General features: G+C 57.9%; 1 protein-coding gene across 4 annotated transcripts in view; it reads right to left on the bottom strand.

The window, feature by feature from the left end:
* The window catches only part of GLI2 (GLI family zinc finger 2), a 216,288-nt gene that overhangs the window by 13,966 nt on the left and 186,921 nt on the right, over nt 1-15,401 (bottom strand). For all 4 annotated transcript variants that reach the window (XM_051848775.2, XM_051848774.2, XM_051848776.2 and 1 more), the window contains exons 5-9: nt 14,011-14,196; nt 6,292-6,493; nt 4,404-4,614; nt 3,932-4,054; nt 1,107-1,241 (exon numbers count right to left, since the gene is read on the bottom strand). In XM_051848775.2, the coding sequence (XP_051704735.2) occupies nt 1,107-1,241; nt 3,932-4,054; nt 4,404-4,614; nt 6,292-6,493; nt 14,011-14,196 (857 nt within the window). The remainder of the gene's footprint in view (nt 1-1,106; nt 1,242-3,931; nt 4,055-4,403; nt 4,615-6,291; nt 6,494-14,010; nt 14,197-15,401) is intronic.

Below are 15,401 nucleotides of genomic sequence, written 5' to 3' on the forward strand. Positions count from 1 at the left end.
TTAAAAGAAAAAAGAGGAACCTACAGCAGTAGGGTGCAGGTCACAGAAATGGAGGCTGCAGAGGGAGTCAGCAATGACGTGAACACTAAGTGCCCAGACCGAGGAGAAGTAAACACCTTTGGGGTGGTCTCTGAACGTGACCACATGTGTGCGTGTGTGTGCGTGTGCATGTACATACGCGTGCTTGCGCGTCTGCTCATCCCTGCAACACAGCTCCTAATTTAGTGGGTTCATCTCTCCAGACACTCATTCACCAAGGTGTGCCTGGCAGGGAGCTTCCTGAATTTCTCTTCCTTCCTGGATGGAGAAGATGGGAGGAGGAGAAGGAGGAGGGGCAAGGGAGCTCGAAGGTACAGAACACCTGCCATTTGCTGAGCGCTCATGAGCAAGATGGAGCATGGGGACAGTGAAGCCTGATCCCTCTGTGAAGGGGCAGAAAGCAGCCAGGCTCACAGAGGCCTGGTCACTGGCTCCGAACGACTCAGCCACTGGTGGCAAGGGGACCGCCCATGCTGAATCTGCTCCTCACCCACACAAGAGCCCCTGACTGCCCCTATAAATATGTGGCTGTGTAAGGATTTGCAGAAAGGGCCTAGAGGCACACCCCGACGGACGGGCACGCCACCAACTCCCAGCTCTGATCCGCTGAGCTGTTAGAACCTGGGGGTGACGATCCACCTGTAACCCACACACACTGTGTACCCGTGAATGGTCCCCAAAAGGGAACAATCAACTCCTTTATCCATGAGACAAAACATCTTTCAGCTTTGTAATCCTCTTATAGTTGTTGGATGCTTTAACTCATCTTCCTCCTTTCTTTGCATTGGTTGCTAGGAAGCTCAGGAAAAAAAAAAAGATATGTGTATGTGTATTACTGCTCAAAGCACTTGACTTCTAAGACTAACTCTATTCCTGGCTTCAGTGTATTGTTCTTGTCCCCGATTTTCTCATCAACCTATTTCTCTTCTAATCGCTTTCAGTGCTTTTGTGGGGGTCCCTGTTTAGGGCAGACTATGCGGAGGGGGGCCAGGCTACTCCTCCGGCACATTCTCCCAGCAGCAAGCCCGGAAGGCCCATGAGCGGGCCGCGGGGGCTCCGAGGCTTACGTGCACCAGCTGCTCCTGGGTGTCGTACTCCTTGGTGCAGTCTTCCCAGTGGCAGTTGGTCTCATAGATGACCACCTCGGCCTCCTGCTTACAGTCATCCCTGTCCAGGTCTTCCTTGAGGTCGGCCAGCTGCTCCTAGGGAAGGAGAAGCACAGGCCCGTGTGAGCTGTGTCGGGGCACCAGGCCCTGGGCACCTGTGCAGGCTGTGCCGGGGGCCCCTTGGCTGGTACGGGTGCAGGTGCACACACTGCACACACATGGAGAGGCAGGCAGTGCACACACACACTCACACACATCAGGTGTGATGCAGCCCAGCAGGCCACTTGGTTTTCAGAATCCTGGCTCTCACTTTGTTCCCTCTGCCTCAGGCATGCACCACACTCCCGGATTCACACCCAGGACCGTGCATCAGCCTGTTCAACACGCTGCTGGGCCAATACACTCTGCACTTCCTCCCAGCACCACTTCCCCTGCGACTGCCCTAAAACACAGACCCTGGGGCTGGCGCCGTGGCACAGAGGGGTAAGCCACCAGCTACAATGCTGGCATCCCATTACCAGAAGACAGTTCAGGTCCTGGCTTGCTCTGCTTCTGATCCAGCTCCCTGCTAATGCGCCTGGAGAAGCAGCAGCAGAAGACAGCCCAAGTGCTTGGGCCCCTGCCACCCATGTGGGACACCTGGATGGAGCTCCTGGCTCATGGTTTTGGCCTGGTCCAGCCCTAGCTCTTGTGGCCATATGGGGAGTGAACCAGCAGATGGAAGACCTCTCTCCATCTCCCCTCTCTCTCTCTGTAATTCTTTCCAATAAATAAATACTTACATTTGAAAAAGTCTATTTATTTGAGGAGTGAGAAAAATGGGGGTGGGGGGACTAAGAGTGCTCACATCTGCTGGTTCTCTCCCTAAGTACCCACCGAGGAGCTGGGAGCTCTGTCCAGGAGTCCCACCTGGGTGGCTGTGACCCCAGAACTGAAGCTATCACCTGCTACCTCCCAGGGTGCACATTAATCAGACTCAAACCCAGGCACTCGGATACAGTATGCATGCATCCCAGCTGGCATCTCACCTGCGAGGCCAAATGCCTACCTCTATCTTGAACTTGAACCTCCAGAATGGTGACACACTTGTCTCTTTGTAAAATCAGTGCCTCCGTATTAACACACAGCGAATACCTGGGCGCCCTCGCCCCGCCCCCGCCCCCACCTCCGACTGATTTCTCTGGAGCTGCCCATGGCTCCTCCAGCAGGGTCCCCTGGTTATTTTCAGAATATCTCCCTGCTGATCCACTTGTTCTGACAAAGGAGCAGGACGATGCATTGGACAGCAGCTCCATGGGCGGCCCAGGACCACAGGAACAGAGGAGTGGAAGCCTCCTGACTTGCAGAGCTACAAAGCAGGGGCTGCTGCAGAGAGAGCCTGGGGAGGGAGGACCAGAGGGCCTCTCGGGGGCCGGGAAGCTGCAGAACTACGTCTGTGGACCGTGGGCCCGGTCGTCACCCCAGCCTGCGACGCAGGGGTCAGGGGGTAGAGGGTCTTCTGCAGAAAGGACATCCATCAGCAGAGGCCGGGAGTCCTTGGTCACAGGATCAGGGCAGTGAGTGACGCAGAGACGACCTGCTCGGGATAAACGGCTTTCCTTGTGCCGACGCGTGGGGGCCCGCCTGGCGGGGGGCAGGGGCGTGGGGTGTGGGGGCCCAGGTGCTCAGTGCCTGCTCTGGCCCTGTCTTCATGCTTCCACTGTGTTTATCTTCCCGGGATCTGTGTGCTGTCCTCATCTATTTCAACAGCCCTGGATGATGGCCGGCCACGTGGAGACCATGCATCATGTGGAGACCAAGGAAAGTGTCAGCGACCCCTCTGTTGGCCTGACAACAACAGGCCCCAATATTTCATGAAAATTAAGCGCCCAGGCATGCCCCGATGGCTGGCACTTTTGATAAAGATGGGTCAGGCAGCTGCAGGGGACACAGGCCGGGAGGCCCCAAGCATCCTTGGCATCTAAGCTGGAGCTTCTGCAGCAACGGATGAGACCGGGCTAGGCTGGGGCGGGTGTGTGTGTGTGTGTGTGTGTGTGGTCAGCAGGCACGCCACGCCCTCTGCACGACTGCCTGGGTGCTGCCCCGGAGTTAGAAAAAGGGTCGTGGTTTCCAAAGAGACCTTTGCAAAGGCCTGCCCCGGGGCTGGGGGCTGCTCTCTTCCTCAATGCTCCCCACTGGCCCCTGCCATCAGCCTCTGCACTTGTCACTACGTCTTGCACACCCTCCAAATGACATTCATCATACTGACTGCAGGCTGGGCTCTGTGCAAACCCTGGGGACAAGGGGCCCAGTCAGCGACCTCTCCCCGAGGTGGCACCTCTCCAAAGCTCACAGTGTCACAGAGGACATGGCTGTGCCCACAACACATACCCTGGTGTGACCTGGGGGCCAGGCTGGGCAAGTAGGAGATGTACGTCTTATGACCCAGATGGGAGGGTGAGCCAGCAGTGAGGGCGATGGCGTTCCAGACAAAGAGGGAACACTCGTGAGGCCTGAGCCATTCAGGGGACACTTGCGACTCGCGTAGGCAGACAGCCACAGCACCACTCAAGTTCATCCGGTCACTCGTTCATTCATTCATTCATTCGCACAGGTGGGTGAGCACGTTGAATATGTAAGATGCTGGGAACATGGCAGCTGGAAGATCACAGCTCACCCTCCCGGATCCATTCATTCATTCATTCATTCAGGCAGGTGGCCACCCATGCCTCCCAGGCCCCAAGGCTCCCAACCCAGAAGAGGCCAACCCACACCCCACTTCCCTGCCAGTCCTAGCCTGAGGTTACCTGTGTCAGCACCAGTGGGGAGGCCGGCCGCAGGCCGTCGACCTCGGCCTTGACTTTGCTGCGCTTGTGGATGGTGATGGGGTTGACAGTGCTGCTCACGGCGGACTCGCTGCTCTGCTTGTTCTGGGGGTGGGGGTGCAGAAGGCGGCCCATCACACAGGGCCAGGGTCCCCCCACACCAGACTGTTTGAGTGCACCCATCTCCCCACAAAGACCATCTGGGCCGTGCCTGGGGCAAGAGCTGAGAACCCGGCTGCCAGGATTGCCTCTCCATCAGACAGCTGCCCCTGCCCCTCCCCCCTTCCCCCTCACCCCCAGACTTCAGGAAAATGAGAAGCTGGGGTGGGGGATAGGGGGCGGGGAGCTGGCCATGGCTGAGCCCAGGCTCCATCCACCAGTTTCCAGTGTGAGACGGCATAATCTGGGGGCTGGAATGGGGACCCCCACCCTTGCACACCCTGTCCCTGCCTACCTGGCTGCTCTCGCTCAGACAGTTGCTGCTGTTCAGCTGGGATGGAGTGGTGCTGATGGAGGTGAGGGCCAGGGGCTGCTGGGCCAGGAAGGTGGGCGAGGGCTGGATCAGGGGGGGCGTGTGTCCAAAGGCCGAGCCCAGGCCCCGCTGCTGGCTCAGGATCTGCTGGTAGGCCACCGGGTTGATGGGGTGGGGGAAGGTGAAGGCTGGGCTGCAACAGAGAGCAGACGGGGAGGGGCCAGGCGCGGGGGAGGGGGGTCAGGCTGAGGCTTCCTGGGCTGGGAGGACCCTGATGCCCAGAGGACCAGGCTGAGAGCGGGCTGCCAGTCCCACTGTTACCACGGCTTCCTCCCACTCAGGAACCAGCGGTGGCGGCCGCCGGTGTTTGGTGCAGCGGCTTCAGTCACCACCTGGGATGCCCCCGCCCCACACCGCAGTGCTGGTTTGAGTCTCAGCTACTCGGCTTCCAATTCAGCTTCCTGCTAATGCACATTCAGGGAGGAGAACAGATCATTGCCTCAAGGACTTGAGCTTCTGCCACCCAGGTGGGAAACCAGGATGGAGCTCTTGCCTTGGGCTTCAGCCTGGCTCAGCCCTGGCTGTTGCAGGCATTTAAGAAATCAAGTAGCAGACGGAAGATCTCTCTCTCTCTCTCTCTCTCTCTCTCTCTCTCTCTGCCTTTCAAATAAAATGGGAAAAAGAAAAAATACATCCCATGCTTCACTCTTAAGTGCTGCCCCAGGCTCTGGCTTGCCCTCGGGCAGGCTGGTCCCCAACAGGTGCCAGGCTCCAGCTCACCCCCAAGTCCTGCACCCCCAGTGCTCGATGCATGAAATGCACCATGTCTCACTGCTCTCTGAAGAGCTGAACCCCCTCATAGCTTCCGAAGCCTATTTTAAGGCCTCCTTGACCAGGAAGGAGGCCCTGAGCCCTTCAGCTCACACTACCCCGTCTTTAACTCCTGTTGCACCTTGAGGCTCAGGGACGCCACCTGCCTATGGACTGCTTGGTCCACAGCAGGAGCCCAACATGCGGGAGACATCTGGGCTTCCTCCCGGCTCCTTGTATCACACAAGGGTGGGGAGACGGCCTCCGTGTGGTGAGCACACTCGCACAGCCCTATGGACAGGCTCATGGACTGACTAAACACTACAGCTCCTGCAGCCAGCTCCATGAGGGACCCTCGCTCCCTGTAAAGGAGGCCCCGGGGCCCAGTCCAGCCTTCCCCCAACAGCTGCAGCTTTGAGTCCAAGAGACCAGGGCTTTGCCAGGCTCCAGTGCCTGACCCTCAGTGACAGGGTAGGGTAAAACAGGCTTTCTATTCAAAACTGGTAAGTGTTGGAGCCACTTGTTACTCCGCGGGATACGCCACTGCATACTTGCTGTCTTCTCTTTATTTCAGGGCCCGTGGGCCAAACTCTGGACACTCTATCAGAGGGGGCAGGGGCAGGATGTGGCTTTCCGGGGTCTGAGCCCTCTGCAGGGAGTGAGGAGGAGTAGTGTCAGTGAGGTCTGGTGCCATGCCTTGGCCATAGTGGGAGTCCGGCTGCTGGTCAAGAGCTCTGTCTGGGGCGTGAGCCCATTTCTGATGCGGCCCAACAGCTGGCTGCTCCATCACAGCTGGGGAAACCCTAGAGAAGCCTCCTTTGACCTGCAACACCCTTGATGTCACGACTGAACCCTCGTCTTCCACTGCACTCTAACACAGGCACCTGTCCATCTCATCGCTGTTGGCTTTGAAGCAGCAAAAAAGCTAATTGACAAATGCAAGCCTTTCTCCTGATCTTGAAAAGCCAACCCCTCCTTACACACCCATACACACACATACCTCTTCCCCCCTCCCTGCCCACCTGCACCCGGCTGGCTCCCAGGTCCCGGCGCAGCTCACCTGAGTGTGCCAGCCGATAGGTGCCCATAGGAGCCACTGGCCGCTGAGCTGCTGCGGGAGTTGTTGATGTAGGCCACCAGCGAGTTGGGCGAGGTCCGGATCATCCGCTGCAGGTCCAGGCTGGCATCCGAGAGCGGGGAGATGGACAGCGCCCGCTTGCGGCTCAGGCGGGGAGTCACCCGTGGACTGGAGAAGCGAGACACTGCGGGACAGCCAACAGGAAGTGTGTCAGCATCACCAGCCTCGGGGAATGGGGACAGGGAGGTGGGGGGGGGGGGCTCTTGGGCAAGGTTTCTCTCGGCCTTGGTTTATTCATCCGTGAAAGGGGATGGATCAGCACCGACCGGAAGTGGCAAGGATTTGGGGAATACTCAAGGTTTTGGTGCAAATGACCATGAGCACTGAGCACCCACTCGCATCCTTACTATTGAGGTGCAGGGACCAGAGCTGGAAACCAGCCATGCTGAGAGCGTGACAGCAATCAAGGCAGCTGACCTGACATGAGCACCTCAGCGGCCTATGACACCGTGGACCACTGAGGAGCTCAGCTCTAGGCCAGGGACCAGGACACATTGCAGGCCACATGGCACGGGCTGCGTCCCCAGCCAGCGTCCAAGGCTGAACGTGCGACCTCCCTCTCTGAAGGAGGTCCCAGGACAGCACCAGACGCCCTCTGTGGGGGTGCTGGGACAGGTGTCTGCTCCTGGATTCTTGCCCACCCCCATGCTCTGCTACCAGCCTGGGAGGTCAACGGCCTGCTCAAGGTCACTGTGCGGCAGGGGACTTGAAGCCAGGTGTGGCTTTTCTAGGGACTCAGCATCCTGGCGTCTGTATTCAGAGAGGTGGAGAGGGCCGGGGCGGGCAGGGGGCTGCATCCTCTCCACAGGCTTCAGTGCCTCCCAGCAGCCACTCTCCTGACCTGTGCTGGCTCGGGCTCCCCGTGCAGGGCTCCCGACTCCGCCTTCCTCTCCTGCACCACTGGGCTCACTGAGGTCGGCTCCAGAACCCCTGGTCAAGCCCTCCGTCTCCCAGCGTCCACCACCCCCCCAGCCTGGCCCACCACTCAAATCCATCCGGGGGCCCTGGCTCACTGCTGTCCAGTCCCCCTCCCTTACTAGGGCCAGTGAGAGCTTTCCAACACGTGGCCCACGGCCCTGCCTTTCCCAAAATCTTCTCAAAGCACTGACGAAGGCCCACCTGGGGTCCCCATGGGGGTTCACGTTCCTTCCTGCCCCCTCTCTCCTTGCTCCAGCCGCACAGGTCTGCCTCCGTGTCACTGCACAGGGCCTTTGCCCATGTGGCTTTCTCTGCCTGCCATGCTATTCCATCCTGGGTGCTCAGAGTCGTCATCTCCTCCAGGAAGCCCTCCCTGACTGGGTCACCTGAGCTGGGCAGTATCTACCCAATGCTCAGGTCTCTGTCTCCAAAAGAGGGTAGCACAGGTGAGTTTGCGGCTACCTGTGGGGGTTACCTACTTGCCTCTGTGGCTCACCTTCATGAACGAGGATCTCCAATCTTTTCCCATCTGATCACTACATCCCCAACACACAAAAGCGACTGGTAGCATGAGCATTCAGCCTAGAAGTTAAATGCCTATGTTCCATATCGGGGTACCTGGGTTCAACACCTGGCTCTGGCCCCCGACTCCAGCTTTCTGCGGATGCTGACCCTGGGAGGCAGCAAGCAGGGGAAGGAGCCCTGCTCTGCATGTGGTTTGAGCTCCCAGGTCCTGGTTTGTTGCAGGGGATCTGGAGAGTCAAAGTGGCAAATGGGAGCTCGCTCTTTCTCTCTCACATTGACTTCCACATACATTTTAAAAATAAGAAACATGCAGAGAGCTGGCTGAGCAAGCAGGTGGGAGGCGCCCTGGGCTGGCCACGTGGTGCTGAGGGAGGGGAGGACCACAGTTGCCGGAAGTCCCTTCCACCGACGCCTCCATCACGGACGCTGATGTCTGAGCGCGTTCAAGTGCAGAGTAACTTCCCTGAGGAGGGGCTCCTGCTAGCTCCACAGAAGACAAAGCAAAGGGGGTGTGTGTGGAAGTAAGCACCCTGTCCAAGGCCGCACAGCTAGGGGAGGTGGGGACCGGGACTGGAGGGCAGGCACGGGATGCCAAACCACCCGCCACGGTGCCTGTGCCCAGGGAGACGAGGAGAGGCCCTTCAGTGAGGTACAACCATGGGGCGGACAGCCAGTCAGCCAGCCTATGCCGGGGCCACACCAAGCCTGTTGCTGAAGCCTCCCCAAGCCTCTCTTTGCCCCGTCTGTACAATGCGGGCAGCTGACTTGTTTAGCAGGGACATTGTGAAGACACAGGCGGAGCGCCATGGACAAGTGCCTAAGCCCTAGCAGCCACCCCATAGCAACGGGGCTGTGAATACTACTTTGGGGGCCGGAAGGGCTCTTGAGATCGGCAAGGGGGAGCCTGTGTATTTTTTTTTTTAATTTATTTGGCAGATAGAGTTAGACAGTGAGAGAGAGAGTCAGAGAGAAAGGTCTTCCTTCCATTGGTTCACCCCCCAAATGGCTGCTAACAGCTGGCGCTGCGCCGATCCAAATCCAGCAGCCAGGTACTTCCTCCTGGTCTCCCATGCAGGTTCAGGGGCCCAAGGACTTGGCCATCCTCCACTGCCTTCCTGGGCCACAGCAGAGAGCTGGACTGGAAGAGGAGCAGCTGGGACTAGCACCTGGTGCCTCTATGGGATACCGGCGCCGCAGGCAGAGGATTAACCAAGTGAGCCACGGCGCCAGCCCCCAGAGCCTGTGGTTAATAACTCAGTTTCGATTTACTGAGTTCGTGCCTCACTTTGAAGGAAACTATAAGACACAAAAGTGCATCTTCAAAAAGGCTCCTGTTAGTTACAAACTGAGTGGCAAATGGGCAGCTACAAGGGGCAATGGTGAGGATCCGAGAAATGCACACATCTTTGTCACACACTTTTGAAAAAGACTTGGCTGCTCCTATTTGGATCCCAGCCCTCTCGGGCGCCCCTAACAAGAGGAAGCAGGCCAAATCTGACAGTGGTATTCGTCTCTGTTACTCCCACCCCTCTGGGAAATATGTTTATTAATGTGCTCTTCCCTTGATAAATGACTAAATAGAAAGAAAAGCCTGGCACTCATTTCCCGGGGTTTCTCCTGTGATTTATGACCAGGTACAGGCACAGCCACAGCGTCCATTCATCTGTGGATGCGCCTGTTCCAACATCAGCCAGCTACCGGGACACCTGCCACCTGCAACCTGCCGCCCTCACCTGGCCGATGCTGACACCACACTTTCCCGCCGGCACCTACCTTGGGACCCTGTGTCACCCTCCAAATCTTGCTTCTCACTCATTCATCCACCAGTCCCTTATGTGTGCTGGGAGTGTGGCTGACGTTGTGGGGATAAAGAAGCAAGAATGATACCAAGCCCTGCCCTCTTGGGGCTCACCGTCCAGGTGAGACCTGAACACAGTACCCACAGCACCAGGCAGGACTTGTAGAGGGCCCACCTATGCAGGATCAGCCTGGAGAATCCCCGAGAAGCCAAGAGGGAGGTCATGGCTGCCCCTGGGGCAGCAGCAGATGCAGGCGGTACCCTGAGCCCTGGCCCCAGCTTCTGGCCCTCCAGGCTACTCTCAACTGGGAGACTCTGGGCATGTCTGTTACATCTCTGATTCGGCTTCTGGTGCAGATGCGGGCTAACAGCACTTGCATCACCCTTGGGGTTGGAGCCTGTGCACCCAGGAACCTACCCGGGCTTGGGCCCAGCAGGAGGGAGCTCTGACCCAGCCCAGGGACCCAGGAGTCATCTCAACACCCAGCACCTTCCTCCGCATGGCATGGCAGGGCTGGTGACAGCAGGACACAGCCGTGTGGCGGGGCCCCAGGGCCAAGTTCTCAGTGGCTAAGGCACATCTCTGGCGCGGTCCACCCTTCACAGCCAATGTCATCCGGACTCTCAGAGGACGTCCACTTTGACAGCCTGCACCTGCCCCACACTTCCTTTCCATAGCCCCTCAGCCTCTCTTTTGGAGGATCAGAAAGAACCTAGGCCACAATGCCAAGTGTCCCGGGAACACCACTTCCTGGTCACGGGAGGAAGTCGGACAAATGGCCCCGGCTTCAGCTTCCCCACCTGGGGCGGGCAATCCAGACGCTGGTGCGTGCGGATTTACCAGATGACCCCACACCTCTTCAGCCCGAGTCTGCCCACAGCAGCCCTGCCCTCCTCCACCTGCTGCCTGAGCTCCTCCCCCTGCCTCCACTCCTAGCTCTTCCTGCCTCTCTGTGCTTTGATCAATGTAATTGGTTTCTGTGTAAAAGAAAAAAAAAAAGCCCGGATCTGCAGGCAGCATAAAGAACAGGCGTCAGAATGGAGGTGACATGGCAGTCAAATTAGTGTCAATATGACAATAAAATATACAGCTCGGAGGAAATACAGGCGTACCCGGACAACACTGCAATTGGAAACATCTCCATCTTCTCAATGCGCCGGGCGCGGGGAGGGGCGCGGATGCTCTCGTTCTGCACTTAAATCACCCATGTTCGTCGGCCACTTTAGCACCCAGGGACAGTCATTGCATTCTCCATTCCCCAGAGAGCCACAGGGCAGGAGGAGCGCCTGGGAGCGCCTGACTGGTTCTCCATTAACCTCCCAGAGGGCATCGCTCTTCTGCTTCCTGCTACAAATCAGGTCCCTTTATGGGGCCGGCGCCATGGCGCAGTGGGTAAAGCCACCGCCTGCAGTGCTAGCATCCCATATGGGCACTGGTTCGAGGCTCAGCTGCTACACTTCCGATCCAGCTCTCTGCTATGGTCTGGGAAAGGAGTAGAAGATGGCCCAAGTCCTTGGGCCCCTGCACCCACGTGGAAGACCTGGAAGAAGCTCCTGGCTCCTGGGTTGGGATTGGCACAGCCAGAGTGAACTAGTGGATGGAAGACTCTCTCTGTCTCTCTCTCTCTCTCTATCCCCCCTGCCTCTCTGTAACTCTGCCTTTCAAATAAATAAACCTTAAAAAAAAAAAGGCCTCTTTAAGAACAAGGGAAATGGGCTGTTGTGACCCCAGGAGCCAGGGAGGGTGGGACAGCCTTCCATTGCAGGAAAAGATACAGAAATTCCATTTTCAGATTCCTTTACGCAAGAAGATACGTCTATTTTAAAGTTATGATGACCTCCACAAGTGTGCGGCTGGAACTGGGTAAGGTGAAATCATACTGATGATTGGTAACGAGCAGGCCAGGACCCAGGGAGTATCCTACACAGTCTGATATTCAAAGCTTCCAGAAAGTTCTCTTGTCTACAGCGCTCCCTCCTTGCGGGGAACATGAAGGCAGACGCTGAGAAAGGAGGCTGGGGTGGATGGGGTGGCAGGTGAGAACGGGCCCCCGTGGACTTGCACCTGAGCCTTGCACAGACTAGGTGCTCAATAAAAAACAGCTGGATGCATGAGTGTATGAGAGAGACAGAAAGAGAAGGATTATGCTTCTCGACTTCTCAGCAACTCTCGAGGTCTAGCACATGCGCAGAGCCTGCATGTTCAAGGTCATTTGTATGGGCAGCTTCCTGGTGGCCTCAGAGAGACTCAGTACCTTTCCACAGGTGCTCCCCCAGGCTGTGCTGCCAGCCAGCCCCGCTGTCTCTGTGAGCCAGGAGAAACCCGACGGGAAGATCCATTGGCACCTTGTACGGGGAGGAAGGAGGCTGGGCACACCACAGATGCAGGCTCAGGCCAGCCGAGTGTGGGCCTGGGCATCCTGTTTGCCGTCTCTTAGGGACGTGTGGAAGTAACATGCCCACAAAGGCATCAGAGCCGAGTGGAAGTTTCTGGAACATCTTAAAACACTGGAGCAAAGGTTCTGGCTGTGACTTGACATGGTTTGAAGCAAGCGTATTCAGTGGTGACAGATACAGGGGCTAATCCCAAATGACTCTGATTTCCTGGGGTTATAAGTGAGCAGAAACAGAGGGAAAGATCCTGACAGCCATGGTTAAGAGGAACTCGGCACCCGCCAGTCCATGCCTGCACCTGGGAAACTGACATTCCCGCTCGGGCAGCTCCGGAGCCTGGCATCGCTGCCTGCTGCACCCTGCAGCCAGTAAAGCTCGCATGCTGGCAGCAGAGATGGCTGGGGGTGCTGCTGCGATGGCTTGGTCAGCAGCAGCTGATGGGAGCTGGGAGGTCTCCTGCCCACTGGCCAGCGCAACTCCCCACCCCTCTGGGTCTCCTCAGATGCTGACGAGTACTGAGCACCCCCAGAGGACACAGTTGATTCCCACACCCTTCCTGGCTGACTAGGAGCCAACAGCTGCTTTCCCAGCCCAGTACTTTCCTCCCCCAGTTCATGTACAAATTTCCATTCTGGGTTCAGGTTCTTAGAGACAGGGGGCCTGCTCCAGGTCAGACCTGCCCCTGGACCCAGCGGGACTTCCAGCTTGCTGTATACAAGAAACAGCAGGGCTGGGCATTTGGCACGATGGTTACAATGCTGCTTGCGGTGCCCGTACCCATACTGGAGGACCTGGGTTCAAGTCCCCGCTGCACTCCTGATTCCAGCTTCCTGCTAACACGCCCCCTGGGAGGCAGCAGGTGATGCCTCATATAGTTGGGTTCCTGACATCCATATGCGAGACCTGGATTAAATTCCAGCCCTGGCTTTTTTTTTTTTTTTTTTTTTTTTAAGATTTATTTATTTGAAAGTCAGAGTTACAGAGAAGGAGAGAAGGAGAGGTAGAGGCAGAGAGAGAGAGATCTTCCATCTGCTGGTTCACTCTCCAGATGGCTACAACTGTCAGGGCTTGGCCATGTTCATGCACGCTGTGTCATACAGTGTGTTCAGTCTACACGGCCACAAAGGGCCTTGTTGGGTCACTGCCCCGTCCTGGTTTTGGTCTCACCACCAGCTCCAGGCTTTGTTATCTCAGCAATGACTCTGCACGGCTCAGGGCTGACGCATGTCTGTTCACTGTAGCGCCTGTCCCCTGTGCCCCTCAGCCCCCATCTGCCCCGGACAGCTGCATTTGGCCGAGCTGGCCCTGCATGGGCTGGTCAGGGAGAGCAGATGACCCTGGCACACCACTAGATGTTGAGGACGAATTGGGTCATCTTAAAGTATCATGATTCCTGACTCAAAAGGTGGCTGAGAGAGTGACGAGGGAGAAGGCATAGCCTGGCACAGAGCGGTTCCCCCTCTACCTCATCCCTACCCTTCCCCGCACCATGCATGCAACACACATGGGCACACACGCAGCTCAGTCACTGGACACCTACTTGGCCTGACCCCTCTCAGCTAGGGTTTCTTTGCCTCTGTCCACTCTCCAGCTGGCCTGGGGCGACCCGTGAGAGGCTCTGTACACGGCAGCGGTGAGCAGCTCACACTGCATGCCTGTGGCCTGGCTCCTGGAGTGCAGTGCATCCCTCCACCAGGCCCTCATCACACCACCCAATGATATTCCATGCGCTGACACCCCACCGAGGCTCACGGGAAGCCCCTGCGGCGAGGGTGGACGAGTGGCTGAGAGAGGGATCGAGAAAGAGAGCACACAGGTGCAAGTGCGGTGACTGACATCTAAGTGTCACCCAAAGCCTCCGTCACCTTGTGGAGAGCAGCTGTGGCCAGCACAGAATTAAGCCGGGTCCTCCCAGCAGGAACAGTCAGCCCCACCCCAACCCCTCCCTCCTCCTCTCGCCCCACCCCCATCCCGCCAGTCACACTCATACCCCGCCGGGCACTCACCTTCCACTGGGTTGAGGTAGTCGTGGAGATGGGGTGTGCCAGCGGCAGCCCCGCCCTGCGTGAGCAGGTCCCCGTAGGGCGCAGGGTGGCCAGCCATGAGGGTCATCTGATGGTAATAGTCAGAGGGGTTGGTGCCTGGGGCGGGGAGGCCAAACAGTCCCCTCTCTTTCAGATGCTCGTGGGCCACTGTGGGCAGAGAGAGAGAGAGAGAAGCCATCAGGATGTGACACAGGGCGGCACCTCTGCCCGCTAAAGGGAAAGAGAAGAGACCCACACACCTGGCCTGGGGCAGGGTCTCCCCTCACCGCCTCCCTTGTCCACACTCAGCTGGGGGCTCAGCCTGCATGCTGGCAGGGGCTGGGAGGGTGCTGCCGATATGGGAGACCTGAAACCCGGCCTCGGCGCTCCTCAGGGTCACACACAATCTCTCCCTCCACCCGCTCCAGGCCCTGCAGAAGCCCAGACACCAGCCCACCCCCAAGTCAGCGGGATCCCGCCAGGCACGGAAGCCAGGGACTTCTGGGTGTCCCCCGAGGGAAATCCCACTGTCCCTGCAACACGGGAGCCAGGAGGCACCACTGTCGGCCCCACTTAGCAGACGAGGGCCCTGCTACATGACGGGGAAGTGACATAGCCGGGATGGGACTCGGGGTTTCGATCTAGACAGTGAGCTCCTCCCCACTGCACACCATAGGCTCTGCTCCCGTCTCGGCAGACACCCGTGCAAATTTGGGTGTGCTTGGCAGACAGAAGCATCAGTGTGTGCAAGCCGTTGTCCTCCACTTCCCTCTCCTGCTGTCTCCTGCACACAGAGTCTTAGCCTGTCCCCCTTCCCCTCCCGGGAAGCCTTCCCTGGAGCTCCGATAGGGGCCCCGTATGCACCCCATCTGGCGGTGGCTGACAAATCTTCCAGGCCTCCTGCAGGAACCAGGCTTCAAGGCTGGTGCACATGGAGCACACAGAAAGCCCAGGAGCACAGCCCTCTTCCCACAGCCGCTCTGTGGGTCCAATCTGCTCTCTCAGTTCCCACAGTAGCCTTACCCGGGGCCAGGGAGGCATTGGGGTTTCTGGTCTATCCTGTGCAGGAGTTGGAGCCACACAATTAGCCAGGTCCCCTCTGATGCTGAACCCAGCCCTGCTATCTCATGAGGCATGACCAGAATAAGGTGGGTGCTACTGGAGCTACCACCAATGCTTATATTGAAATTAAGCCTATCATGCCGTTTCATCAATTCCAAGCCCATCCTGCCAAGGGGAGCCCCATCTCAACACTCAGTTCCCACGCCAGAATCCTCCAACTCTGCCACTGACTCCATGTGGCTGTCTCCTCTGGGTGTCCCTTAGAAGGACACTTGTCACTGGATTTAGGGCCCATCAGGATAGTCACAAGG

Source organism: Oryctolagus cuniculus, chromosome 3 (genome assembly GCF_964237555.1).
Source record: "Oryctolagus cuniculus chromosome 3, mOryCun1.1, whole genome shotgun sequence".
In the NCBI taxonomy this organism is placed as follows: Eukaryota; Metazoa; Chordata; class Mammalia; order Lagomorpha; family Leporidae; genus Oryctolagus; species Oryctolagus cuniculus.